We start from the raw sequence: 14,563 nt of genomic DNA on the forward strand, positions 1-14,563 counted from the left end.
TGTGTTCAGAATTCATTTTTACTCGGTTGAAATAATATGAAAAACCTGTACTGTGTTGGCGGCCTTTGTCTGAGTTAGCTGAAAAGAGAACGTGGCTAGAGAGAGCTAGCGCTCTCTCTAGCCACGTTCTCTTATAACACATAACAGGAACTGTATGGTCTCCCCAAGATTCAGCTAACTCAGACAAAGGCCGCCAACACATTGTGAACTGGACTCAAACTTCTAACATCCATGTGTGCAATGATCAACTCGAGAGAAAGTTTGTCGAATCTAGGGAAATTTCTCTAGATTCTTCTCATATCAACAACAGCCTGAGTTTTAATCTCTGTAACGCACAAGTTGCCTCTGTTCAGTACTGGCGCACTCACGACAGCCCGTAGTATACGTTTGTTTGGAACTGAAGCTCGCATTTTGTTTTCAAACACGCTACTGTCTTTTTGTACTTGTTCTGTTATTACAATTTTAAGTCTCTGTAATTCTTTATATACTTCTTTGAATGTGATACCTGGAGATGTTGATCAATTCAACGAAACTAGTAAACTAGTTAGTATCTTTTCAAATATATCATGTCATCTTTTTATCTCTCGGTATTAGTCATTAAAGGTTTTTCATATATATATATAAGAACATCTTTTTGGGTGCAGCTCAATTTTGGCTTCGAGTGAATTGTTGCTGACAAAATTTCACAAAAATCATTAAAGCTGATGTTAAATAATTCTATTCTGGCTGGATGAAATTTATTAAAATGTGGTATTCAAGATATCTATTAACAATACTGGTTTATTTAAATTTGTTTCAATCAGACCATCTGCAGTGACAAAATTGGTAATAAATTGGTAGCTTCAATTATCAAATCATCATAAAATTTCAGATATCCACCTTCAATGGATGTACAAGATACCATGCCAGTACTGCACAATTATGTCTACATAATTACAAACTTCTAATCACCAGTTTTTTTCCAGATTAGTTTATTTGTGAGGACTACAGTATCGTCAGTTCTTAAATTTTGTCATTTTAAAGCACTTCTAAGTGCATCAGTTCACCTCAACATGATCTTCCTTAAAGTGACCATATCACCTTAGATTAGCCCTAATCACACATTCCTGGATGCAAACAATGTCAAGTTCCTTCCTAATGTCTTCATTTTTAATATGATTATGTCATCTGTTCATTCCCCTAATCTTTCTCAGAACTCTCTCATGTCTCTAATCTTTGATCATGTGCTTCATTTCTAACTCAATTCTCAGATTTATAACCTAAAACTGTTAGTTTGGTTGTTTGACTAATTTCTCTCTCTCTTATTCCATATAAATTTATTCAACTGACATTCCAGCTTTGCTTATTTTGTCGTATATTTCCGGAATTAACTTGCCATCTACACTAAAAACTGTGCTTAAACAACTGAAATATTTTACTTGTTCTATAGGTTCTCCATTGAGAAAGCAGCTGAAGTTTCCTATGTTCCTGCCCATATTGTTTTTTACTGCTGATTTTCATGCCAAATTTGTGCAGCTGTTATTCAATTTAGTTAAGAGAATCCTGATTTGAAGAGAATCCATCCTTGCACTAGATGTGTTTAGGAGTACAAAATCTGCATAAAGCAAAGAGCAAAGTTTGACATCTCTAATTCTAATATCAGATGTAATGCCACTTTCTTTCAGAATGTTAGCCATATAGATGATGGAGATAATGTGTATTCTTGTCTTACCCCTGATTTTACATTAAACCATCTTCCTGTATTTCCTTCAATTCTAACTGCTGACTGACAACTTAAATATAAACTATTATTATTATTATTATTATTATTATTATTTTCGAGATACTCCAGGGAGTCCTTAGACTCATTGAGGGAGGCCCTAAACATCATGTCCACACAACTATACGACATTCTCACAGTATCTATCATACCTTGCCTTGAACTCATTCACTGTCATAGCACCCACAACAGACTCTGGCAGCTTATTCCACTCATTTACCACTCTAAAAGTAAAGAACCCAGCTCTAACACCACTGCTAACCACACTCTTGCCCAGCTTTCATAGGTGTTCCCTAGTTCTCCCACCACCAGTCCTGATCTCAAAAATATCCTCTGAATTAATCTTATAGAATCCTTTTAGCAATTTGAATGTCTCAATCATATCTCCCCTTTTCCGCCTATCAACCAGTTTCTGCAACCCACAAATCTTCAACTTGTTCTCGTATGGTTCATTTCATAGACCTGCTATCATCTTAGTCACTCACCTATGGATCCTCTCCACCTCCTCTCCATCAAGAAGGAACCGAGGTGACCAAATCTGGGCACAGTAGTCAAGATGAGGTCTTATCAAGGCTCGGTACAGAGGTACAATAACTTGCTTGTCTCTGCTCGTTAAGGTATTTTTCAACAACCAAGTGAGTTGATGAGCTGATTTAGCTACTTTCGCAATGTGCCCCCTAAACTTCATCTCCCTATCCACCAACACTCGCAAGTTCCTGGCCTCATCAATCTCTTGGAGTACAGTTCCACCCATGTGGTATACTGCTGCTAATCTTTTCACCCCAAAATGCATAACCTTACATTTTGTCACATTAAATTGACATCCATTCTCCTTAGCCCAGAACTCCAATCTATCTAAGTCATCCTGCAAGACTTTGACATCTTCTGCATTCACTATTGCCCTCCCCAACTTTGCATCATCAGCGAACAAATGAACTGTTCCACTTAGATCCTTCCCTATATTGTTAATGAACAGATTAAACAGCAGTGGTCCAAGAACAGAACCCTGTGGCACCCCACTAGTCACAGGCCGTCTTTTGGACTCCACTCCTGAATAAACCACTCTTTGATATCTCTCCATCAACCACCCACCTATCCATCTCACCAACCCTATATCCATTCCCATATGTTGTAGTTTACGGATTAGAATTCCATGTGGTATCCTGTCAAATGCCTTTGCCAGGTCCAGCAGTATCACTGTAAACCCATTTCCCTTATCCAGTTCAGCCGTCACCTTGTTATAAAACTTGAGCATGTTACTCAGGCATGATCTACCCTTTACAGGCAGATTTACTGCTGTCCCCTGTACAGTATCTCATTTTCATCAATCCATTCCTGTATTTTTCTCTTGACTACTTTCTCCAAGACCTTGACAACAACTCCTGATATGCTGATCGGTCGGTAATTTGCAACCATAGTCTTGGATCCTCCTTTATGCAGTGAAACTATTTTCCCCTCTTTCCACGCCTTCGGGACTAAACCAGACCCGAGACTCAGATTAAACAACATGGTCAAGGGCACTGATAATTCCTTAGCCGCTTCACGCAAGACCCGTGCTGGTATACCATCCAATCCCACAGATGCATTCACATTAAGGTTCTGTAATAGACTATTCACCTCCACTTCATTCATCACAATTCCCGTATAAACTAATGGCTCCTTCATTTTTTCAATGTCACCACCTGGATGATATACTTTTGCAAAGTGCACGCTCAGTAACTCCACTATATCGACTGGTTCAGTGACCTCCTTACCATCGTCATTCCTTAAAATCATTTTGCCATTACAGATTTTTCTTGCTTGCAGCATATTGAAAGAACTGTTTGGTATTCTCTTTTGCTTGCATAGCTAGTTTCCTTTCATAATCGGATTTTGCTGTTTTTACCACGCTCGTTACCCTTCTGGCCTGCACTTTATACCGTTCGTGTGCCTGCAGGTCACCCCTTTCTTTAAATTCCCGCCACAGTTGTTTCTTTTTTTGCAGCTCAAGCTTAATGGTGTTATTCATCCATTTAACCCCTACATGTTTTACTATTCGGACCCTAGGTATACAATCAGCCATAACCTCCTGTAAATGCTCCTTGACCACTTCCCATGCTCTATCGACGTTCAGCCCTTACAGTTGTACATGCCATGGCACTGATCCAAGCAATCTCCTATGTATTGCTATGAATGTTTCATTCACCCCATATAACTGTAATGTTTTGAAAAGCTTTTCAATAATTCTTTTATCCACATTTCAATATTTTGATAGCTTTTTTCTACCTCAAATATGGATATGCACTCCTGCATTTGCATCATCCTGAAAATTTTCTGATACTATTCTGTCATTGCTTGTTTTGTTTAAATCTACTCCAGACATCTAGGATATCCTTATTTTCAGTTTTCATGTCACTTTTTTTTATCATATTTAATTTCTATTTTTACAGTACTCTCTACTCCATTTCTAAGTTTTTTTTTTGAATAGCCTCCAGAACACTTTGCCACCTTCCTGGTATTATCTTCTATATTCTTACCAAAGTATTGCCATGACTTTTGTTGAGTTACTCTTATGCATAGCTTAGCTCCATTACATTTTTTTCTGTATTTTTGTAGAGCATCTGCCAATGCTCTAAAACTATGCTGAATCTTTGTCAGTTTGCCACTTAGACTCCAACATTTGGTTCTTGTTTTCAATCTGTTTCATTTTTTTCTTCAATAATGTTTGTATAGTCAAGTCTTTACCTTACCTGTAAAAGCTGCTCAACTTTAATTCTTTTTTAAAATCTTTTGATATACTGTTCTTTTCAATGTGATATGCATTTTAATCCTGCTTAAAACTAAATGATGGTCACCTCAAATTTCAAATCATCTGTGCATTCTTGTATCCTGTACCAGCATGAAGATATCACTATCAATAATAACAAAATCAATGAGGCTTTTCTTATTTGTGTCTTCTCTCCATGTGAACTTGTATACATCTTTATGTTAGAACATGGTGTCAGTAATGACTAGTTCATATCCTGAGTAAAACTCCAGCAGATACTTACCACTCACCATTATTATAAACCTTGTCCTTTTTTCTCTACATTTTCCTAAAACATTTCTGTATGCAGTATTCACTTCCTACTCTGCTGTTTAGCTCTTCAACAAGTACCACCTTTTCCCATTTTCTTATGTCAGCTGCATGCTCTAACATCTCAAAAAACTCCTCCACTTCTTCCTTAGGAGAACCTTCTGTGGTACCATTGGCACAAATAAGTTTCATTGTCCATTTCTCCATTTTGAAGTTTGTCCACATAACTCTAGTTGAAACTGCCTTCAAGAAGTTTCAAACTGTCAAGAAGTTTATTTTCGTGTTTGGTGTTGAATGCTATTGCTACTCCTTCCGTTCCTTGATCATCCGATACTTATTATTTAGTAAGATCTCACCTGCTTTTGTCTTCTTTGTTTCAGTGATGTCAATTATGTCCATGTGATACTTTTCCAGTTCTTCTGAAGTTCGATTTCTTTTCCATTAATACTCCTTATATTAATGGTTCCTCTCTTCAGTTCTTGTGATGTTGGGTTTGTTCTTCTATATGTTGAGCTTGAGTCTGTTCGAGTAGAGGACTTCTGACTGCTTGCTTGACAAAAACAACAAAGGCCTTGTTTAGCTGGGCAGCACCCCCATTGGCATGAAATCTCATATTTCTGGTTTAAGCCAACAGAGAGTACAATTTGGTCGGCTAAGTCCCAAACTACCATTCTCAATCATTCAGCATCCAGATGATACCAACTAATGGGCAGACCATGTGATGGTAATGTTCACACCTTGCCATCACATGGTCTGAATTGCCTGTCAAAATTGCCTGTCAGTTTTCTTCATTCTTTAAAAGCAATGGGTCTCCAAAGCCAAATAACTAGGAGGTCTCCTCCTAGTTATTTGGCTTTGGCCATTAAGTGACACAAATAATATTTCTTTGTATATTTAAGTTGACAATTCACATTTGAAAGATGCTGGACTGTGATTGTTTTAAAAATTTTCTTACATATTTTTAATTTCAATATGATATTCATTTTTATCCTGCTCAAAAATGAAATAACTAAATGGTTAATCACTTTCTATTTCAAAGGGAGATGCCATAACTCAGATGGCTTCAACTTCAGATCCTTCTGAAGTTGATGCTAGAGAAGATTTGATCTTCTCTGGTTCTGAGAAGATTTGGCTGAAAAGATATAGCACTTTCCTCACAGTCTTAGTTGCTTCAGATATCACTATCAACAACAACACTGTCAATTAAATTTTCTTATTTTTTGTGACTTCTCTTCATATGAATTTATGAATGATGTATTAATCTGTGTCCTGAACAGAAATCCAGCAAGCACAAACATTATTAGGAGCTTTGCTTATTTTCCTTCACATTTTCTCAAACATTTCTATATATCTGGGTTTCATTTCCTACTCAGATCTCCAATGAAGGCCAGATTTCTCTCCCACCCCCTTTATGTAAGATGCCTTACTCTAATGATTCAAAAAATCCCTTCACTTCTTCCTTAGTACAGCCTTCATAATCTCTTGTCCAGTTATTAAATATGTTATATGAAATATATCAGTATCATTCTACTTAAAATTGCCTGCAATTCAAGAGATTTATCTTTGCATATATTTAAGTCTATAGTGTTGAATGCCATAGCTACTCTTAACTTTCCTAATCACTATTAGCTGAATGTAGCATTTTTATAGTTATTAATTAGCAGAGCCTTAACTGTTTTAGTCCTCTTAATCTCAGAAACATCAATAATTTTGAAATTACAATAATAACAATTATAAATAAAAATAAATGAATAACTATACACTTCTTACCAGTTAATTTAGAGAGGATAGAAAGAAATTATAGTGAATGAAACTGTTCATTTCATAGTTAGTTAACACAGCGATCTCCCTCTCTCTCTCCCCCTGTCTAAACTCCAAATAACCAATCCTTCAAATAATGTGGATTAGCATGTCACTGACTTGTGGAAGAACACTATATAACACTACATAACTTATTGGTTAACTATACAATCAGTTAACCAATAAGCAAACTGGTTTCTCATCACATCAGATACATGAAAGTTAAATGTAATGCCCAAAAGTATCTTTCTAACTTGTAGTGACATCATATTTTGAAAAAACTCCAATTAAGAGCATTACAAATTATGTTATTTTTCTCACTTTCATGACTAAATACAGAGAGAGTGAGAGCAATAACTAGAGAGAAAGATCTCAATTAACTTTCCAAATAGAGACACAAGCCAGTAGAAGCACAATGGATGACCATGAAATAATGAAATTATATAGGCATGTATAAAACATATAAATTAACAAAATTTAAAGAAATAAAAATTTTAATGTAGCTCAAAATACTGAAATGTATAATATTCACTCCAATTTTGTTATATAGAAGCTTAGCCATCAATGTTCAACATATCACACTCATTTTTCTAGAAAAATTTATTTCCATTAACTGCTGAAAATTACTGCAGTTATTGGATGGAAATATTGATTCACCATGCTCTAACTTCAGAAATCAGATATTTCAGAAAAATTCAGAAATCAGATATGGATTAAATACAGCTATGAATATTTTTTACCATCATATTTCCTGCAAATAACAGTAGAACTATAATACAAGCATAAAAACTTACCCACTGAACATCTAAATCTTCTGCTTCTATTACCTGCAGAAAAAAATAAATAATAAATAAACAAACAATATACATCATCTTCCATATATGTGACTATTTTGAATTAATGATATGCTATTAAAACACAATTACTTATATAAAATCACTTGACTGCAAGTTTAGCATTATTTATTTATATAACTTTTTTTGATAGAGAATATTATTAATATATCGTATATTCTAGTAAGAGTAAAAAATCCTTTCTCATGTGGACTATGTGGAAACTGTGGAGAAGATCAAAGATGAGTGAATAAGGCAATGCCAGGACTCTGGAATGTTGGGTATAGGGAGGAAATACAAATTGCAAAGTTTAGCAGGGAGATGGAAGGGGAAGAAAGAGAGGCAACCTCTGAAAGTTTTGTAAAGGTATGGTGAAGAGGGGGGAGTGAAAAGTACTACATCTTTTACAAGAAAAGTGGTGGATAATGGGAATGTTATACTGGAATGTGTTATGAATGCTAGGAGTATGAATGAGTTTAAAGTACATAGATATGTTGCTCACTGAATGAGACCTTCTATGATGAGTAAGAGGTCTCATTATAATAATAATAATATTTTAGCACTCTTCTGCAATCCAGTAATGTGCACGTTTTCATGTTGAACAGTGGTTTTATTTTATGCATCCTCTAAGAAGTCACCACACTTCTAAAATTACACAATTTATCTTGAAAAAGATACACATCTTAATTAACAGAAATCAATAGATTCTTGATAGAAAACTCCATGTGTACAAGATTACTCTATGCATTTTCATGCTTTCTTTTCTAGATGTTATGTTTTGAAGAGATGATAAACATTTGAAAAGCATGACTTACTGAACCTGATGACACAATTTACCTCTCGAAACGACTGAATGCTAATTATTTCTCCCTAATAGTAGAATGTAAAGTTATTATAAAAGTAAAGTTGTGGAGTTCCAGTTATAATATACTGCCTGCCATATATGTATACTCAAATTCTGAAAGAAATAAAGAAAATTTTCTTAAATTATTTTATTTCTTAGGGTTTCCCATAAAATAAGTGTAAACCATAAGTGTAAACCATGCAAGGATTCATGGAGTGAAATATCCACCTGCCACTTCTGAAAGCAACTGCTTTACTAAAGTTAGTGAAACAGTTGTGGCAACCAGTTTCATAAATTAAAAAGACTCTCCCACAACCTCAAAAGTACATGCAAGCCTTACAATTATGCTATGGTACAAGATTTCCATGTACCTTAACAAAACAAAACAAAACAAAACAAAAAATATATTTCCTATCAAGCATTAATTTAAACGGAATTATAAAGTTTACCAGTACATGCTACTTCTTAACAAGAATTCTAAATGATGCATATGTGTCATTAATAAAAACTAAATCTATATTTCATATAAATATGTCTGCAAAAACTTTACTGCAAATTTGTCCATTGTTGTCTATCTTAAAAAAAAAAAAGATTCATTAGGACTGGCAGTGGCTTATAGATAGAAAACTAACCATCCAATTATATAAAACTGGAACCAGACTACAGGAGAATAAAGGATTATTTAGAAGACCTTCATGCTAACTTAGCATTATTTCCAAATCTTCTGTAAAAGTCATAAGACTTAGAACAGCAAAATCTTATGAACCATAATTGCTTGGGGAGTGGTGAATGAGTGGAATAAGTTGCCTGAGTCTGTTGTGGGTGCCATGACTGTGAATGAGTTCCAAGCAAAGTATGATAGATATTGCACAAATGTTAGATAGTTCTTGACATGTTTAGGACCTCCCTAGATGAGTCTAAGGACTCCTTGGAGTAGTCCGTAATAATAATAATAATGCATATCGCACCTTGCCTTTAACACATTTAAAGTAAGTGAAGTCTCTGCATTCTATTCATTTACCACTACTTTCTATAAAAAACATATACTTCTCACTTCCTTATACTCACATGATCATTAGATCATTTCTAATGGACTACTCAAAATACTCATATATCCAATCACATAACCTATTCTCCACCTATCTGCCAAGTGTGTTGATCAAATTGCCTCAATCTGTCCTCTCATTAAACATTCCACAGAAATGAGACAGAAACAAAAATTCCTTAGTCCTGAGACAGTCTCAGTCACTTGGGTCTGGACTTTCTGTAATTTATCACACAGATATACAAGTGACCAAAGCACATACAAATTCAGATGTCATGATTACTGCCTTATACAGTCTCACCTCCTTATCCATACTTGTGTGTGTGTTCTTTGATTATGTCAGCTATTTTCTGTATAACGTGTTAAAGTTCTGCAATGTGTGTCTAAACTTCAACTCACTACCCCTTCCCCCAAATCCTTGTTCACTCAAATTCCTAAAGTACAACTCTGCTAATACAATACATCCCATTTCATTTGGTCTGACCAAAGTGCTTGACTTCACATTTGGCAACAGTAAACTTATATCCCCCATCCATCTATCCAAAGCTTCAAGCTATTCAAATCCTCTTGAAGTGAAAGCACATTAGAGCTCTGTGCCATTACTTTCTCAAATTCAGCTTCAATTACAAACTGAATATCTCTTTTAATAACTTGAACTATACCATCAATATATAAATTACACAACAGCAGCCAGCTCTAATACACAGCAGTCCTGTGTATGGTGCATGTTATCCTTTTCTTTCATTTCTTTCAAGCACAACTCAGTAGCTACTATCAGCCAATGTTCTTATAACAAGGCTACTAACTGAATATCCCCTCCTCCTCAATTTCCAAAATAGTTCATCAGTGATATTCTATAATATGATTAAATTAAACTTTCTAAGAAATTATATTCTTGCTTAATCCTTTATCCAAGTGTAAGCATACAAAGTTTGCAGGGCAGGTGTCTTCGTGAATATGCTACTTGTATAGAGACTCGTGACTTCACATTTTAATTGCTTTAGTATCCCTTATTCTATTAATCCTTTAATCCCTTATTCTATAATATGCTTCTACAAAATCTAAGAAATTCACTGTGTAAGCATCTCTAACCTCCATAGCTTAGCTTTGATGATATCCTTTGGTTGGAAAGACCTGGATTCAAACCCTATCTAGAATGCAAAGAATCTTTATCAAGGCTTTTCATCTGAAGGTGATTTAGCTGGTCTCATATGGAAGTGACAGGTTTTTTCCCTTCCAAAAACTTGGGTATTTCAGCATACAAAATAGGAACTGGCCAGAAGAACACACAATATACAGAAAACAGGATTCTGTTTTCTGTATGATGCTTTCAAATGCTTGCATGGTAGGGTGTGAATTTATGCATAAAACAGAACAGAAACACCTCTGCTGTTCAATACAGTAGTTATCCTATTATAAAATGCAACTAGGATGCTGAAAAAAGACTGCTTCTCAACAAACTAATATCACCCTCTGGACAAATTCCTATTCTCACAAACTCAATTTTATGTTCTAACCAGCCTCTTAATTATTTTTAACACATCTACTATATAACTAGCTTGGGTACGCTCTTATGCAGTGGTACTGTTTGCCTCCTCTTCTTCCATTCTTCATGAACTGTTCATTACAACTCAACCAAATAAGTAGCACTGTTCGTGCATTTGCACATTCCTCTAATAAATGTGATAATATCCCATCCAGTCTCATAGTCTTGTTAATATTAAGCTTAATTTAAAGTTTTTAAAAACATTTTCCTTTCACAAACTGTCAGTCATTGCTCTTTCTGCCCAACTGTATTCAGTGTCTTTTCTAACTGAAGTGACTAACACAATACTCACTGATCATTTCTACTATATCTTCCATGGATGTCATCTGTGTGTTATCTCTAGCAACTAAAGCCAGTTCAGTCTTCCATATCCACCCTTTTTTTTTTTCTATGCGCAGCTACAATCCTCTAAGATTCTGCTTTGCTTTGCATCCCACCTGCCCTCAGATAATCTCTCTTTCCATATACCAATTTCTTCTTCACAATGCACATCCACCTCCCAGCCTGTGTCTTATACTCCTCATGTGGCGTGATGAATACGCCACATTACGATTCCTCCATAGCATTCTGTTCCTCTGCACTCCTGCATAATTTTATTATTCATCCGTTTCATTTCCACTCTATTTACCCTTCTAATTTTAGGTATAAAAGGCAATACTGATTTCCCTAACCCCCCTTCAAGTGATCATACTGCAGAAAGGTAGCAATGTTTCCTGAGTTAGTCATAGCCACCTGCTCTGTAGTTCCATACTTCTCTTTTCTTCAGTGAAGCCTGCATCAGCCTAGTGGCTTCCACATGGTCACTCTTACCAACTATCCTACCAGTTGGTTAGAGTTCTGTTATTTCTGTATTGGAAGTTATTATTAAATTCAACACAGTCTTTGCTATATGTTGTGTAAAGTGGTTTCTTTCCCTAACTCAAGAAACTCATTCCCCTTAATCAGACATGATGTTTTCTGCTACTCACCAATTAATATCAACTGTGTGTCACAAACCAATCTCATCTGTCTGAATATTTCTGAATCATATTTTTTTTTTTAAATTATTCAGATTATGTAGCAAAACCCCACTATCTAAAATTCTACTAGTTGTATAATAGAGACATGCAATAGATATACTATATTTTTTGAATAACAGCTTCATACCTGTAACAGAAAACTAAATATAATTTATTACTCCTATATATTTTATGATATATTTTATATCTATAATATATAAAAACAAATGTCCTGACTGACTCATCAATGCCCAGCCCCCAAACCCCTGGACCTAGAAACATGAAATTCAGGGAGTATATTCCTTCCATGATGTAAGAATCCATTAAGAAGGGATTTTTTGAAATTCGACCTCTAAGGGGGTGAAAAGGGGTAAAATGTGTTTTCAGAGATTCCTCAATATCTCTTAGGGATGAGATATCGACTTGGTTAAATTCTTTTGCTTACAAAGGTTACCCATACAAATGCTTAAAAACATACAGAATTTTGCCCTAATCAACCCCTAAAGGTGCAAATCTAGATTCGGGAGTGAATTATGAAACTCTTCGTATCTCCTGAGTTTGTTGAGTTATAACATTCTTTTTTGGCATATAGGTGCCATTTTAAAATCTTCAGAAAGTGTTGTAACGGCTTTTTAAAATTTCACCCCTAAAGGGGTAAAAAGGATTTTTTTTTTTTTGAAAGAGGACATTTCTCCGGTGGTCTCCTAACCGTTTTTTGTAGGCTTATCTATATCTTTATAAAAATGAAACAATGAAGCTAAGAAACTTTAAAAAAAAAAAAAACAATAAAACTAACTTCAAAGAAAAAAAAAAAAGAGAAGAGAAAAAATGCACTAAAAAGCAAAAAATAATCCTTTCTCAAATACATGAATTTAAATTTTTTTGGAGTCAGTGCCAAATTTAACACAAACAAATTAACTCTAGACAAAGTATAGTTCACAAGCTGTACGTACTTATACCAACAAAAAAAGGGAGCATGTGTATCGGAAGTTACATATCATTACTTCATACATTCAATAATAAGAAATATGTTTATTATCAATGAAAGTACACGTACCTTATTTTCTGTAGTTACACCTGCATCCACTAGGTGGCGAGTAGACATGCAACAGTGTGATATGTTTATTTGGTTATATTCTATTCTTATTATTTCTTTATTTCTTATTTATTCTTATCTCTTATTCTAGTATATCCTTCCCTTCTAAAACATCCTATACTAATTCCGTTCTTTATTTAAATCTCCCCTTTTTAAATATGCAGTCCTATTGGCCTCTGTAGGTTAACCACATGTAGGTTACTTAGTATCTAGGGCTTTGTCCTTGTGTGGGACGTGACCATTAACACATCATCTGAGACAGTCCACCTGATAAGCATTGACAAATTTATATTATAACTGTGCCAGCCAATACCGAGGATAGATGGGACTCTTACCCAGGATGGCTCTCTCAGAATGATACACAATAAGTAAACTATAATAAAATCTAATCTCTGTTCACTAAATTCTTACATGCAGTCGTGGCCCGCTTTGTTTAATCATACAAGTGGGTTCTTCCCACTAAGTTCGTTAATATTTTTATGAGTGGCTGTTTGAATTCATATACTAAAACAGATCAGGCAGGTACTAAGAAACATGTTTATTAAATAGAGAAATCATACAAGTAAGCATTACTACTAATTAATCTGAATTATTCTCAAGTAAGATCCTTGGTTCAATACTACTATATAAAATATATAAACAAACTTGCTTAGACCACCTCTATATGCAACTTAACATTATCTCATTAACACTTATCACACTTTCTACATTCATGTGGTCATTAGTTATATCATTTTACACATTACTACTAATTCATACAGAATAAACATGGCCTTGCTAGGCAGACAATTCTCAAACAAAATGGGCTTGTTCCAAGTTGTAGACAGTTCCTAAAGTTCCATAAAATGAGTCCTCTACACAAACGTTCTTAGGGAAACACACACACTTTCTTAACTGGAAAATATATCACAAAAGTCTACTTTACCATCTCTGAAATGATACTCTGTCTTTCTTTTTGCCTTGTTTGGGCATCAAGGCTTCTTCAATCTGCTTCTCGTCACCTTCAACATACTATACGGCCAGATTCTCGGCGGGAAGGGCGATATGGCTCAGGAGCATAGCCAGAATGGACAGCATCTACTTGGTTCTTCCGTTGCACGACATCGCTCAGCTATCCGAGTCTTAGGAAATAGCTAGGCCTATTTCAAACGCTACGACAGACGAACCATACCTTCCACGGCCAGCCAGGAAGGTATGGTTCTTCTATTAGACTTCTCCGTCGGTGCGGACTGAACCTACATCCGAGAGGTCAAGAAACAGGAACCAAAAAGCCTCGAGTGGGGGTTGCTTGACCTTTTTGTTTTCTTTCTCTTCTCGGCGTTTCTCGGCTATCGCGATGCCCACCAATGCGGTCACATGGGTTTACGTCATGGTGTCCAGCTCCCTCTATCACATCGCACATGCGCTTGTGTTTTTCTTGGAAAGCGCTCTAGTTTCTCTTTCCTATAACTACTCCCCCCCCCCCTTTGGTATACGTAACACAGGACGGTTAAAAGTGACCCTTGGACTCACCGGCTTTGCTACTTTATAACACATGAAATGGGGTTCTTAAATAAATTTAACAGCTTTAATTAATTTCTTTATCTG

General features: G+C 35.4%; 1 protein-coding gene across 2 annotated transcripts in view; it reads right to left on the minus strand.

Annotated features, from left to right (window-relative positions):
- Positions 1–14,563, minus strand: part of LOC150096281 (transcription factor 12-like) — a 620,086-nt gene that overhangs the window by 455,612 nt on the left and 149,911 nt on the right. For both annotated transcript variants that reach the window (XR_016549910.1, XM_090408842.1), the window contains exon 5: positions 7,409–7,441. Coding sequence is in view for 1 of the 2 variants with exons in the window: in XM_090408842.1 (XP_090264968.1) it covers positions 7,409–7,441 (33 nt within the window). In the remaining variant the exon portion in view is untranslated. The remainder of the gene's footprint in view (positions 1–7,408; positions 7,442–14,563) is intronic.

The sequence above is a fragment of the Typopeltis vanoorti genome, chromosome 19, assembly GCF_054136105.1.
Source record: "Typopeltis vanoorti isolate ZY-2024b chromosome 19, IOZ_Tvanoo_1.0, whole genome shotgun sequence".
Lineage (NCBI taxonomy): Eukaryota > Metazoa > Arthropoda > Arachnida > Uropygi > Thelyphonidae > Typopeltis > Typopeltis vanoorti.